Source organism: Triturus cristatus, chromosome 5_2, assembly GCF_964204655.1.
Source record: "Triturus cristatus chromosome 5_2, aTriCri1.1, whole genome shotgun sequence".
Classification (NCBI taxonomy): Eukaryota; Metazoa; Chordata; class Amphibia; order Caudata; family Salamandridae; genus Triturus; species Triturus cristatus.
In genome coordinates this window covers 333,212,108-333,227,625 of record NC_140588.1, presented here as the reverse complement: position 1 = coordinate 333,227,625, position 15,518 = coordinate 333,212,108, and the positions used below count along the sequence as shown (strand labels likewise).

Sequence of the window (15,518 nt, the reverse complement as noted above, 5' to 3'; positions counted from 1 at the left end):
TGACCGTCCACCACAAACCTGAGGTACTTCCTGTGAGAAGGGTGTATTGGAATATGAAAGTAAGCGTCTTTCAAGTCCAGAGTAGTGAGAAAGTCTGCCTGGCTGAGGAGTGGGAGAAGTTGTTGGAGGGTGACCATATGGAAATGGTCCGAATGTATGTATGCGTTTAGAGGCCGTAGGTCTAGAATGAGCCGTAAGGTCTCGTCTCTTTTTGGTATTAGGAAGTACAGAGAGTAGACCCCTAAATTTCTCTGATTGATGGGGACTGGCTCTATTGCGTGTTTTTGCAAAAGGGAGAGTACTTCCTGTTTGAGCAGTGTGGTATGTTCCTGTGACATTGTACGGTGCCTCGGTGGAATATTGGGTGGGGTAGATGTTAGTTCGAGACAGTAGTCTGCCCCCGGCTGGAGTGGGATGGTCTGGGGGGAGCGAGGGGAAGTCATTGTGTGGGTGGTGTGGCAGAACGGGTAGTGTTGGTTTTGCCCCTGCCCTTATTGTTGTTGCCCCTGTATCCACCTCTTTGGTAGCCCTTTGAGAATGTAATTTGAGGAGGGGACTTGTAGGAGGTAGAGGCGCTATCGGTGGAGTAACCTCTGCCTGTGCTACGAAAGGACGAACGGCGAAATGAGCGTCTAGGGGTTTGGGATTGTAATGCCCCCATAGATTTTGCTGTGTCCGTGTCCTTTTTCATTTTTTCTAATGCCTCGTCCACCTTTGGCCCAAATAGGTGTTGTTGGTCAAAGGGGTGATTTAAAATGGATGCCTGGACTTCTGGCTTAAAACCTGAGATCCTGAGCCAGGCATGACGGCGAAGCAGAACACTAGTATTTATTGCTCTGGAAGCAGTGTCCGCTGCGTCGAGGGCACATTTAATGGAGGTGTTAGTAATGAGCTTACCCTCTTGTATTAGTTCATGGGCTCTACGCTTGTGTTTTTCTGGAAGGTGTTGCATAAGAGCCTCCAGCTCATCATAGTGCACCCTGTCATAACGCGCAAGCAGCGCCTGCGTATTTGCAATACGCCACATATATGCGGCTTGTGAGGCAGTGCGTTTACCAGACGCATCTAAAAGTTTTGACTCCTTGTCTGGTGGTGGAGCCTCACCTGATGACTGGGAGTTGGAGCGCTTCCTAGCTGTGAACACAACTAGAGAATCTAAAGGAGCAGGTCCTTTAATGTATGCAGGATCTGTGGGGGCTGCCTTGTACTTCTTTTCAATTCTGGGGTTTAAGACCCTGGCCCTGACTGGGTCCTTGAACACCTCTGCTGCATGTTTGGTAACACCCTTAAGCATGGGCAATATGGCTGTGGATTTATCCTGAATATCAAAGGTATCCAGTAAGAAGTCTTCGTCAACTGGTTCGCTATGTAACTCCACCCCATGATAGTGTGCTGCCCGCTGCACTAAGTGGTGAAACCCTAATGAGTCCTCCGGAGGAGATGGCCTGGATGGGTAGATGTCATCCTGAGGTACATTTGGTATGTCAGGGTTTTGGTAATCCTCCCATGGGTCTGGGGTCCCTGGGGGTGTAGGGTCCAGCGGGGCATCTGCTGGATCATAGTCTGGATCCCCGTAATCAGGTTCTGGAGACGGGTTTGGGAAGGATGAGGTAAGGGTGGTGGAGACCTAGGGGGTGGAGGAGGTGGAGGAGGAGGAGGAGATGGAGGAGGTGGTGGGGAGGGCACTCTAAAAGGAGATGTGGCAGAGTCCTTCCGTTTTGGAGGTGGAGGAGGAGCAGGTCTGTCGAGATGTCTTTTTTTAATAGACAAAATCAAAAGTCCAGTCTTTGGATCCTTTGTTAAGGTTTTTTGAGAAGGATCAGGTGTAAATAGTTCTGCTGGCGCCGAATCGTCTGTTGGCGCCGATGTTTTCGGGGCCGAGGACTTAGATGGTTTGTCTGCGCCATGCTTTTTAGGAACCTCCGGTTTTTTCGGTGCCGAGGCGGTCTTCGGCACGGAAGGATCGGTGCCGAGGGATTTATGCTTATGCTTGGTCGGCACCGAGAGTCCCGGTTTCGGCACCGATGGTTTTGGAGCCGAACTGGGTATCGATTTCTTCTGTGCCGAACGGTGTTTTTCGGCACCAGGAGTAGGCTGGCTCGATCCCGAGCCGCCGTGAGACTTGTAATGCTTCGACACCGGGCCCGAAGGTGGGGTGATAGAAGCTGCATGTTTGGTTTTCCCTAGGCCCGGAGGCGAAGGTGCAACTGGAGTCTCTTTGGAAGTGGGCGCGGGGGTGGGAGGGGGTAGAGTACTCACGACCCTCTGCGCCGGTGTGATGTCCTCCAGGTCGGAGTCGTCGGCTTCGGAAGCGCTGACGACGTCTTCCTCCTGCTCGGTGTGTTGTTGCCCCGAAGCTCCGGTGTCGTCTCCGAAGATGTCCGGTGGAGCAGAGGTCGATGAGTGCGCCATGGTGCGTCGAGCTCTTCGATCCCGGATAGTCTTTTTCGACCGAAAAGACTTGCAGGCTGGGCAGTCTCGGGCCTCGTGTTCGGGAGAGAGGCAAAGGTTACACACCTGATGGAGGTCGGTGTGGGGAAATTTAGACCCACATTTTGGGCACTTTTTGAATGGAGTCCTTTCCATCGGCCGAGACCGGAGTCAAGGAGGGCCCGAAGGCCGGTGCCGATGTGTGGAACCGAAAAGTGCCTCGAGAGAGATGAAGAAGATGATGAGGAATCTCGATGGACGAGGATTTTTCGTCGAAGCTGGAACTGAAAGTTCGAAGCCGGAGCATGAAGTATTACATCCGAGCCCGATGGCGGAAAAAAACAATCTGAGGATGGAGCCGAAGCCCATGCGCAGTACGGACCGAAGGAGGAGTCACCGAACTCATGACTTCCAAAGACTGCCCAAGAAGAAAAACAAACTGCAAACATCCGGGCCCAACACCAGATGGCGATCTATGCAAAGGTGTACAATCTGCAGCTCATATGCCTCGAACATGTAGTTTTATCAGTCACTGCAGAGGATAGAGTAGGTTAGGAATGTTTAGTTATGATGTGAATGGAATTTTACAAAAAGTAAAAAGAAGGTATTGACTAATCAATAGTGGTACTTACAATTTTTGAGGAGTACAGTATGGTAGATTTAGGGAAGCAGTTCACAGCACCAGATGTTGCAATGCCAATGTTCCACTTTGCTCCGCATTAGGCAGGAAAGACAGAACAAGCTGGGATATTCCATTATGGATCAACTGTAGATCGGAATCCACAAAAGTCCCTGAATGCATCACCAGAGGTGATTCCCAGCAGAATCTGTATCACACTTAGCATCCTTGGGCCAATGAGTAATTTACTTTTTTTGACAAAAGTCCAACAAGGAACACCACTGATTCCCAAACTCTTCCTCTCTGCCAGATCAAACGTGATTTTCTCCAACCCAACATTAGTCAGAGCCTTTGGTACCAGTCAATATCCATCTCAGTCTGATGTCCCAAGGTCTCCAGAAGTTACTTCTTAGATGCAAACAGTAACAATAAGACCATGTTCTTCATACTGCTTCTAGTCTTTCACCCCACCTTGGGCAACCATCCCAACAGTGTCCCGTGGACTGTGGGAGGTACTCTAATTCATATGATCAGGTATGTCTTCTGGGGCTGACCCCCAACATTCTCCATTCCTGTGGCAATGAAAGAGGATGTGTGGCAGTATACCTCTTCCCTCGCACCACCTCTGCAGCATTTATTTGAAGATTTGCTGAAGATATACAAGTGTGTCGGTGTAATACTATCTATTTTTTAGATTTACATTCCAACTATTAATGCATATTGCCTCTCTGTACGAGGACGGTCCATTTCTCATCATTTATCCAATCCCTCTCTCATGCCTCCTGAAAGGATGCCTCTACTATATGCAATGAATTGTTAAGTTTAATTACCAATTGTTTGTCTGGGTCTGAGGCTGAGGCTTGTAATAGTTTCTCTCACAATGCCTCACGCATCTTTAAGTTCTCACCAAATTCTGAAAGACCAAGTGGCACAGCTGCTTGTAAAGGAGCCGTACAGTTTCACTTTAGCCAAGGCCCCTTTTTATTTGTTCAAAACATATGATCCAACCCTTGTGGAAAAGGCCCCCAACTTCAGGCATCTTTCCGTGCCCAAAAGGCTTTGTAGTTAATTGCAGGATGGAAACACGAATTTCCAAACCAGTGGCAAGGTGCCATATCAATAATATGCGTAACCCTCTTTGAGTTATGGCTGTACTGCTGATCCTTCACAAATCCAGATTGGTCCGGATGGACCAGGTATGGGAGCACCCTGTCAGTTCAGTCACCAAGATTTTCAGTTAAATGTTGAAATCCCTCAGTAGCAGAAATACAGGCCGATAAGACCTGCCGTCTCCTCCATCTTTCCTCAATATAGGAATCAATGAGATTCTCGCTTTTGCCATCTTATCAGTGATAAAAGAAATGAAATGTCTCATCATGAGGCCAATCACTAAGGGACAATATGTGTTATCAAAGAGAGGCATGAAGTCATCAGGGCCAAGCACTTTTGATGGCTTCAGATCTTTGATTGTTTTTATAATTTCCTCCTTCTGGACCAGATCCTCAAGTAACTCCATCTGCAATAGGATCAGTTTATCTAGTATCTCCTGTTGTATATACTTGGATATTAACATGGCATTTGCTGGGTCTGGCTTATATAACTGCGGGTAAAACCTCTAGCACCTCCCTGCTTTGTCAATGTCTTCATGTATCTGTATTAACCCTCTCCCCCCTCCATTGTCTTTAATGCTTCCTATATATATGTGGTTCTTCGTTCGGTGGGCCTTTACCCTGGATGGAAGCTGTGAGATCACAGACATTAAGGAAGCATACTCAACATTCCCATCTAATTAGATAGATCCAGATTTGGTGCATCTTCCCTCCTTTACAGGATACTTGCATTGTTTATTATTGTCAGTGTTTATCTTGCTACTACTGGAATAATTATTTTTGTTAAATGTATGCAGTGGCCTTGAAGCTGGACCACTGGCTTTCCTGCACATTAAAATTGTTAATAATAAACAGCTCAATATTTTACAGTACCACGGTACAGTGGAAGGTTTTAATTATGATCTGTAGAGATGAGATGTACAGTCACATACATTTTATATGAATTAAAAAAACATACAAGAAGGAACTTAATTTTCAAAGCTCTCCCTGAATACCTATAAACATTTTCTTTTTAAATATTTCCACATAATAACGGCAGACTAGAAGAAGAACTAGAGACTGCATAAAAAGTAGTAACAAACATTCAAGGGGAAGGAAGGTGTGCCTGGGATGAAGAGAGAACAGCTAGTGGAAGAAATTGTAACAAAACATTGACAAGCAATTACTATATCTACTTCGAAGTGAACATCAACCTAAAGAGAGCATGGCTGAATGAGCCTGTTAAGGCTGGCTACAGAAAATGCAGTCTAACTATAGAATTCACATAAAGAGCTTGAAAATAATTGAGGTAAATGGCATACCTTCGATAGTAGTGGTCAAAACATTCGTTGCAGAAATGCTCCCCACAGGAGAGATGATACCATCTAGAAGTATAGCCATTTTTAGCACACCTACAAAAGAGGGATTGAAAGAGTCAGTGCCTTAGACACAGCAAATAGACCAAAGGGTGTTTGCATATCAATCAATATATAAATGGTCTCAAATGAAGTACAAGACACAAATATAAAGCAATGTCCATGTTGGAAAATATGCGAGTAGTATGCGTACCCCGTATTCAAAGCATGCAGACCAACTTCTCAGGTTGTTTAGAAATATAAATACCATAAACAACAAGCATTTGCAATGCAATAGGTCTCGCATTACTGAAAGTTTGAGCTATTGGCGTTGCTAACAATAAATGGAACTATTAGAAACACCAATAGCTCAATCTTTCAGTAATGCGAGACCATTACATTGCAAATGCTTCTGTGATTTTGGGCAAATCACTTAATCTCCACATGCCTACCAAAAAAGAACGTGTCCTTGTGTAATGTAACTGTCCCTCATGTAAAGCACCCCAGTACCTTCGGGTCGAGTTCGCGCTATAAAAAACTGCAAACAAAAAAAAAAATCATATACACACTCCCCGGAGCTACATTTGGACATGCAGTTGCAGAGATGCCAATGTTTCTTAGAAGTCCTCGTGAACATAAACACTGCAGAAGGTAAAAGAATTTTTCGGAAGAACACATACAAAGCAGCTCAGACATATCATTTCGTACATTATCACGGAGCTCACAAAAGTACCAACCACGATGAAAAACATTTGAATTCATGCTGAAAAGAAATTCGCCTATTTAATTACTAAGTCACTTACTTGTAGCATGTAGCAGCCGCCCTTTACACATACAGCTCAACATGGCTGCTGCCATCTCACGACACTCCGGCTGGAATTGATTTTGGGGGACAGGACGGGGAGATTAAATGAAGTTAAAGCCCCCCCCCCCCCCCGAAAGGAGCTCCGCTGATCGTTTGGCAAAGGAAAAAAAATGCAGAGTCCGAGATGATGGTAAAAAAGGAGCCACCAGAGCAGTTATTTAATTAGATGTAGCTGCCGCCCTGCCTGGAAACGCTTGCGGCTATTTAAATGTAGAGTCCAGGGTGAAAAGTGTTGTGAGGGCTGCCAGCTCAGGGGTGGTATGGCGCACTATAAAGTGAGTATGCTGCGTTTCAGTATTTACACACGTTTTTTCCCTTCGTGCGTCATTCTCTCACTTGTAATTAAATTAATTGCAGTTTAAAGGGTAGCGTGTTACCAGCCACGTCTGCTTGCACGATTGATAGTGACTGTCAGCGAAGAACCCGGCTCCTCTTAACCCGCTCGTTTTCTCTTAATCACAATTCTCTCCAGTTGCTTTTATGGGAGCTCAGTGGGCAAGATGAAGCATTAGTTGACAAACTCCTATAAAAGGGACATGTCTGCAAGGTCACTTGGGTGGCTAATCACGGAGCAAGTAAAGCTACATCCAATATGGCCTTCACGCCTGTTTCGCTATTTAGTAGTATGTGGTCTAGTTTGTCAATTTACTCCTCCACCTTCTCTTTAGAGCCGCAGGTGTGAGTGAGTGAGGCAGTGGCTTACGCATGCGCTAACGCTGGCAAAGCAGTAGCTGAGGCAACAAACACTGTACATACGAGCGCAGTGGCCAAAGCGGTAGTAGCCAAGGTGGCGGCTGGCAGCTCAAGGGGTGGTAAGGCGCACTATAAAGTGAGTATGCTGCGTTTCAGTATTTGCACGCGTTTTTTTTCCTTCGTGCGTCATTCTCTCACTTGTAATTAAATGAATTGCAGTTTAAAGGATAGCGTGTTACCAGCCACGGCTTTGTTTTGCTTGAAATTGACATGGAAGCTTTTATATATAAAAAAAAAACGCGGCGCCAGCCCTACTGGTGCACATCCCCTCTCCTGCACGTTACTCGTTAAAATACGATCTAAAGTGAAAGTACAACAAGACAAGCCCGGCGGAGCGTGGCGCGCGTGCTTGGCGGGGGCGGGGGAGCGGACCCTTTGAAGTGCGTTGCCAAACGGATTGCATGGCGGCACGATGCGCGTGATTGTGCGCGTGCTAACCATGCAATCCGCTTTTTGGGAGCACTTTTAAAACCCCCTTAAAATAGTCTCGCTTTGCGATCGCTTGCGCGATAGCAAGGCGAGACCTAAAAAGGTCATTATCACAGCATGCCGACAGACGCCCCACGCTGCAGACCTATAATTAACTCAGCAGGTCTTCTGGAGAGGAGCACTAAACGCGCAAATGCTGTTCATGTGAAGCGCGTTCACAGACAGCAATCACCACAACCACAACACTGCGCGTGCCCCAGTCTGTCTCCCTTGAGAGGCATCTCGGCGACAATAGGTCTCGAGAGCGAGACCTAAAAACCAGCATGCACGCATCTCAAGATGCAGCTGTCCCTTTGCATGTGCTATTCACCCCCCATGCCTATCATGCAGAACCCCTCGGTCTTCCATATAGTATTGACTTGAACTAACATTGGAGTCCATAACTGAACCTTCTTGCACAAGCTAATATTGCCTTATATTTAATAGCTACTGCAAGGCTTGGCTTATTCACAATGTACAGAAAGAGAGGAACAATTAACTGTATTCACTCTTTATCTTTCTCCAGGCTTGTTGGGATGACCAGGTCAGCAGGCAGCCACAAACATCTGTCAGCACAAACTCTTCCCAAGCACCCCTGCAGGCTTTGAATCACCACTGAGAAACAAGCCAATAGCTGCTGAAACAGAGCAAGTCCTCATCCACACTTGTGGAAAGAACATAAAGAACCCATGTCAACCAAGAGATGGAAAAGGGAATACCTCAAAGAATAGCCCTCTCTCGTGAAGTAAGTATGGAGACGAGGCCCAAGTCTCAGGCTAACCCCTCTTTCTCCTCTAGGCCCAGGTGAAGCAAATAAGGAGCTGTTGTGGGGATTCTGCAGATACGCAGAACTATGCGCGGGAAAACAGGACCTCAGTGTAATGGGGTTGTACCTTTGTACCGCCTTAGTACTCAAAATCCCCAAACCGACTATCTATAGTGTCTCATTTGTTCCCCTACATAATCACGAAGCTACAAATGATTAGACAACCCAGAACACAACACTCCCGACTCTCTCAGGAATCGCGGTAGCAAGACATACCCTTTCGCTCACTTACTCGTACTTGTCCACAATGAGGATTGTCAGAGTCACTGTATAGTTCAAAATGTTTATTTTAACTATCGTGCTCTATAATGCAGTATACGAGCCACTACCAGCAGCAAAATGCTTAAACCTAAAACAGTTAGCATTGTTACAATACCATAGAATATAAAGGAGCATGTCATCCTATACAGACAGTGGAAAAAGGACTAAAAGGCCTAACCACCCTCCCCTTGGTAAGTTGAAAGTTTATTATATAAAGGAAGATCCTTGGGCTTTGTCAGCAGACCCAATACCTTAGAGCCTAGATGGAAGGTTTACAACATAGGAACAGCATCGCTCTTCTCCAAGGAAAAGTCTCTCTCCAAGTGTCTGTGAACAACATGCATCCCTGTAATATCAAAGCACGAGTCTCCAGCAGTGCAGCTGTGTTTAGCATGTATTGTCTAGGTGCTAGGGACTGACCAGAACAGAATAACAAGGAGCATGTTTATCAACTTTGCACATCGTGTTGAGACTAAACTCCAGGAATAAGCAGAGAACGCAGAAAGAAGACAGTTCTCATGTGAAAGGCACAAACAGAGTCTTGCAAAACAAAGTCATGTACTAACGTGCGCAAAAGCAGCATCATGGCAGCAGAGTTCATGCTAACTTAGCAATGTCGACAATGACCCTAACGGCGATATAACAAAGCCACCATAAGCCCCGAGCTGAGGAGGGAGAAATGAGGCACGCAGGAGCAGGGGGGAGGAAGAAGCGAGTAAATAATTTTCAGGCTATCTGAAACCCCAACTAGTTAATCAGGGAAGCAGTCGCAGGATGAGCAGAAACTGCCAAATGTATGAATTAAGAATGCCAGAAAGATGCAGACTGTACCAATATGGAGGCCATAGGACCACACAGGAATAGATTTTCAACGGTCATACAGCCACCCTCAATGGATAACAAATACATCCTAACAGTAGACATCTAAGACACTCTGGTAACAAAACTAACATGGAAACCCCCCAACTCAAGGAGACAAAACTTTACACTTTATAAACATTCAAACAGGGGAAAGAGCCAAGATGGTGTAGTGCTCGAGGTACTCTTTTGGCCTGACACCCTGTGATGACCTTTGACTACCATTATTTTAACTGACTTTAGTGTGTTTTTTTTATCCTAGCCTGAATGTATGACGATCCTGCATATGCCTTGCTTCTATTACAAGTTTCTTTCTTCTAATCTTGCTGTCTTTCAGTGGGAGCGGTCACGGAGTAGGACAGCCTTGCCAAGAACAGAGGTGTGGAATGTACTTTTTGGTCTCGAAGTGCAGTGTTGTGGGCAGTGATGCACACGTGTGCTCGGTGTTGGACATTGAGAGATGAAGTATGTGAATCTATAAGCAGTTGTGCACAATTGTGCATTGTGTTGTACATTGATGAGAATTATGAAGTTCTTACTATTGGCTTTGACATGGCCTCATGTCATCTTGTTTTCTGACTCTGCCTTGCTTCAACTTTTCTGCATTCACAGCAGTGCTTGCGAGTTGTTTGGGTTATTCACATTCAAGGATTGTTTTTTTGTTTAATGTACTTTCGTGAGCTTCATCAAGATAAAGGCTGGAACATGCGAGATTTGGAGAAGGGGACGTGAGAACTCCTTCCTGCCATGGGAGTGCTTGCTTGGAACCTGGCCAGTTCTGGTAAGATTCCTCTAGCGCGAGGGGAGGCCTTTCCAGAACCTTATAGTGTGTTTTGAGATCATAAAGGTGAGGGTTGTTGACTCAGAAACTGGGAGTTTGGAAGCCGAGTGGGGATGGACAAGTCTACTTTGGAGCGTGAACTCTGGTTGCTGAGGCTCTCAACCACGGATGTTTAACTTCCCCAGTCAGGAGTGGGCTGAGATGCAGTGTTTACACCAGGTGAAGTATTGAGTTTTGGTTATTGCCATTGTGATGTTTGGCCAGTGGCTTTGATCATTTGATGTGTTTTCTTTGTGATGTGTGAGTGAGTCAAGGTGCACCTCCAAAGTACTCATTTGATGTATATATCTTTCTGATCTCTTGCAGGACGTCCAGTATATTTGCTTGAGTCTTGATTCATATTATTTGCTGCTTGTTTATTCATCAGTATTATTCATGCATTATATTTACCAAGTGTGTTATTATTGCTTGCATATATACATATATCTCTTTGTGTATTTGAATTTTCTGCATTTGGCATCTGGGAAAGCATTTCTGTTAGAGAGCATTGTGTAAAATAAAACCCCAAGCCTTATTCTATCAGAGAGAGTCCTTGCATTTTTATAATAAAACCCTTTTCTAAAGGTGTTGTTTGTGTTGTGTTAAAGTCTTTTGCTTCGCCGAGTGTTGAGCCATCATCGTGTGGGAGCTGTATTATCTGATAGGCGCAAGCAAGACAGATGGCCAAGTAAGTGGATGCGTTGCCAGGTCACTCCCCACCTGTCACTAAAAAACTATCAATAAAGCTCACTTTAGTGGAAAATATCCCACCCAAAAGACTGGCGACGACTGAAGCAAAATAGAAAATATGAGCAAAGTTGCAAAGTGTACACCAAAGACTGATGAAGATAGATTGCCGTCTGGACCTAAGATGTTGATTGTTCCCTTTCACCGCCATTGCGAGAGTCTGAGCTTCCTGGGAGACAACACAGGAGCAGCGTTGGTTCTTTGCTAGGGAGGAGAGCCATTTGTGGACCAACCAACATAGAGCCCTGACACGAAACGCTGAGATTGCGCAGGACGGAGGCACGCTCGGTGGAGGTCAGTACCTCTGGGATTTCAGAGGAGGCGTAGGCCTTGATCACAGGGGTAAGTTTAGCACAGGGGACTGGGGCACTCCTAAAAGAAAGCGAGCAAGTCCTTTGGGAGACCTCCAAAGATGTTGCAGGAAGCAGGCCCTTCCAAATGAGACTGCACTAACAGGGGTGTCTAGACAGCCTGCTAGCAGAAAAGAGAGAGAGCAACTAAAGAAGACGTGGCTCCAGGTGGACCCTAAAAACAGTGTTGAGGGAGGCGGCCCTTCTTAGATGAGACTCTACTATCTACTGTGTTTTTTGGGGCAAGGCCTCGTTCAGACATGAAGAATACAAAAAAAGTCATAAAGCTTGAATTATTCTCAGCCACTCATAATTACTCAGGGCCATATCCAAGTCCATAATATTTTGCACACAATGCCACCTCAGTTTGGACACAGACATAGGCAAATCAGTCTTGATCCTGCTTCAATAGGAACAGTTCAGCCCGAACTGTGAAGCCAAGTCCTCCTTGAAGCAGAACACCAGCCTCCCAATACCTGTTTCACCCTGATTTGGACGTGTCAGTCAGTTGTAGCTTAGTTTGAGTGGCAAAGTCAGCATGGGACCCACATGACCTGTAAAACACCCAAGTGAACTGGCATGCGGCCAGCCTGCCGGGGATATGTGAAAATACAATAGACGGACACGGTGGGCTGACTATTTGCTTGGACTCCGCTTTCTGACAGGAACACACCCCCAAACAGGACAACACAATCAAGTCATGGAATGCCACTAAAAAAGGGGACACAAAGAGACCTTGCCCAACATCTCTGCTCCATGCAGTAGGTGGCACAATCCCAGAAAGATCCACCAGAGGGGCCAGACAGCCCACCCCCAAAAACAGGCCAAAAGATGTGTATCACATGGTAGACCTCCAAAGATCCCTTCATGCCCTAAAAGATCTGAAAGACAACTTCAAGAAGGAGATCAACAGGGGCATCCCAGATCAGCAACAAATGCTTGGGTCTAAAACAGATGAACTCCGAAAAGATGGTAATGCTATAGGATCCAGAATCTTAAAGGTAGGGGGCTGCACAGGCACTCTCGAAATGGCAAAAGCAATATATTGTTAGAAATGATAATGGAGTGTCTGTAAAATGGAGAAAATAGAATATGGATCGAGAAGAGAAAACCTATGAGTCAGAAGGCTGACAGAGAAAGTCGAATCGGCTGACATACTGACATTTGTGTTAAACTTATTCTCTGTTTTGCTGTGAAAGGACCACACAAAAATACATCAAGATAGAGTGCACAGAATGGACCCAACAGAGTAAAATGAAATCTACATCCCAGGAACAAAGTTTCAAAATTTAACTTTTTCAATGAAAAAGCGGTAATTCTACAGTTTGCAAGAAAAGTAACCAAAGTCAAGCACCATGGCTACACCAGTACGATTTTTCAGGATTTGTCACAAGCAACTCTACATCAATGAGCCTTTTTTTGACCCATCACAGATAAACTACAAAAAGAATGTTGATGGTTACATTAATTTTAAATCATCTTTGAATAGCCAGAATCTCACACCATGTGATTAACAAATGGGTGGATGCGAATATACTGCAACTGAACCTGGTAGCTTTTTAGGTGAGTGAAGGCGAAACCTAAAACACTTTCAACTCGCGACTCTTGAGGAACATCCACTGACTGGACTTTTGCAGAGTCAAAATCTGAGAGGACACAAATACCAGGGAAATCAGACATGGACAAACCAAAGCAAACCGAGATGCAATAAAACCAGAATATGACCACGTTGTATTGACAATATTAGGACTAAAAATTTCTACTGCTGACATTTGATTTGGGAAAGAGCAAATTCTATTCATTAAGGTAATCTCTGATGTTTAATTTTATACTGGATTGCAGGGGACCATATAAGAATCTAAGACATAAGAAGAGTGAGTGACTGATTAAAAAATAAAGGACAGGTAGCCATGGGTTGTATAACAAGACGGGAGTGGACAGTGCAGCATCTGAACGGCACAATTAGCAGCAAGAATAAAATAATCCCCAGAAAAATCAGTGCTTTGCTGTGCCACTCCCTGTCTATTATTGAGCAGCAGCCTAGCAGACTTTCTGTATGGCGGCACCCCTCAAGCTTTATGTGGGACTTTTTGTCTTCATTATTTTAAGTGTCCGTGGCCACTACTCATCCTTAAAGGACCTGAGTTACTTATAGATTAGATAAGTGGATACATACAGTTTAAAAAGCCTACAACCCTGCCATTTTCTTCATTTACATGCCTATAATTAAGTCCACTGGGTTTATTTTCCTTTTAGTGATGTTTGACACAGCTCCATCACTCAAGTGATAGCTAATTATATACCACATGACCTATAGAAACACATAAAACACGATGACTCTATGTTAGATGATCCATACAGTGAGTTGTCCTGTGATAGTATATCAGAAATGTAAGTCACTGGGGGGTCAAGGCCAAGATAGCAGACGCGAGAAGATGGAGCTTCGCATCGGACTCCGGTCATCCTGAAATCTATCCAGCAATGGATAGCCATCTGACCCAGGGCCAGTCTTAGAATTTGTGGGGCCCTGGGCAGGATAGGAACATGCGAGGCCCCTCTAATTTGCATAAGATGTAATGTCAAAGGGAGTGACGTCATAGGAAGTGTCAACTGACCATTTATTTTCTGACAGTGCTGAAGCAGCTTTGGAAGAAGTGGATATCACGGAGATGGCTACCATTTGGGCAGCCATTATTGTGGTTTGCTAGCAGCACAAACACCCCTTGTTAGTTTTAACACCACTATGCTTCACTGCGTCCAGCGTACCCCATCTGTGAAAGTAGCTTTAGAAGCTCCTCTGGGGATTGTAGTCCTAATGAGGTATATAGCCAGTAAGAGGAATTGTCATGTGGACTAAAACCCCTAAGAGCGAGAAGTGCGCCGAGTCTTCAATGCATGAGTCATCGGTGTCTGCTCCGTTTTGGCAAATGCCTACTGAACTGGGTATACCATCAGCCCAGCGTGATGCCAGTAACAGTACCCATGCTCCTCTCCAGCGAAGGAATCAGCAGTTATACGATGCCGCCGTAGTCATAAATAAAACAGGATATATAGAGCTCTATTGTGAATGTGTCACTAATCCAAGCAGAGTGCTCACTTAAACCTGCTTCACAAGAAGGGCCTTTCTCAGCTGACTCAGACTATCGTACTTTATTTCCCCGTCCACTTGACCCAGCCCTCAACTCCTCCCTGCTGTGAGAAAGTTGAGAGCGAAACCCCGGTACAGAGATGGTTGCTTTCTGGTGCTTCACAGACAATCGCCTCGGCTTTATTGCATGGTGAAGGCGCATGGGTTTACGGTGAGTGACAACCAGTTTGTATACTAATAAGAGCGTTGCTGCTCCTAAACATAATGCTCCATAACTACACTCCAAAGCCCATGCACCTCTTCCTGCCTTACCTCGCCTGTTTCTTCTAGTTCTCTGGTCTTTCTCCATTCTCCTGTACCCTCCTTTCTCCTACCTCTGAAGTTGTCTTCCTGCCCCCCACCAATGCCCTGATCTCCCTGCCCGCAGCCCAATTCACACCTCTACAACTCCTGTCAAATGCCATTTTTTTCTTCCTTGCCTTAGCTCCATCATTCCTTCCTATTGTTCCCATAATCCACCATGCACTCCCCTGCTTTCCTAACTCCCCCCACCTCCTTCCACTCACCCTCAGCCCCTCCTGCTTTCTTTTTTATATGAAATATTTTTTTAATAAGGTCGTTCAAATATACATAGTCTCACCTTAATTATAGACAAGGTCACAAAAATGCTTTTAACAGTTTTTTTTATTATTTGCAACATGCTGCACACAAACCCCACTGCTCTACAACATTGCTTAAAACACATTAGCAAAGCCAATAGCTATGGCTAAACACTTATAAGGTCCCAAAGGCGAGACCTATTGGCTTTGCCAATGCTCGTTTATTTTTGCAATTTTACATACCATGTGCAAGATCCAAGGGGGTGTCTGAGGACTTTGCATAAGAACAAATACAAAAAAAGGGTAGTTTTGTTATAGTTCGTTAATCTACATCCTCATAGTATAAAACCAGAAGAACCAATTTTGTTTGAGGCCGTTCAGTAAATGTTAG

At 45.1% G+C, this 15,518-nt stretch overlaps 1 protein-coding gene across 3 annotated transcripts in view; it reads right to left on the bottom strand.

Annotated features, from left to right (window-relative positions):
* Positions 1–15,518, bottom strand: part of KDM1B (lysine demethylase 1B) — an 821,676-nt gene that overhangs the window by 626,114 nt on the left and 180,044 nt on the right. For all 3 annotated transcript variants that reach the window (XM_085607096.1, XM_085607097.1, XM_085607098.1), the window contains exon 4: positions 5,460–5,549. In XM_085607096.1, coding sequence (XP_085463222.1) covers positions 5,460–5,549 — 90 coding nt within the window. The remainder of the gene's footprint in view (positions 1–5,459; positions 5,550–15,518) is intronic.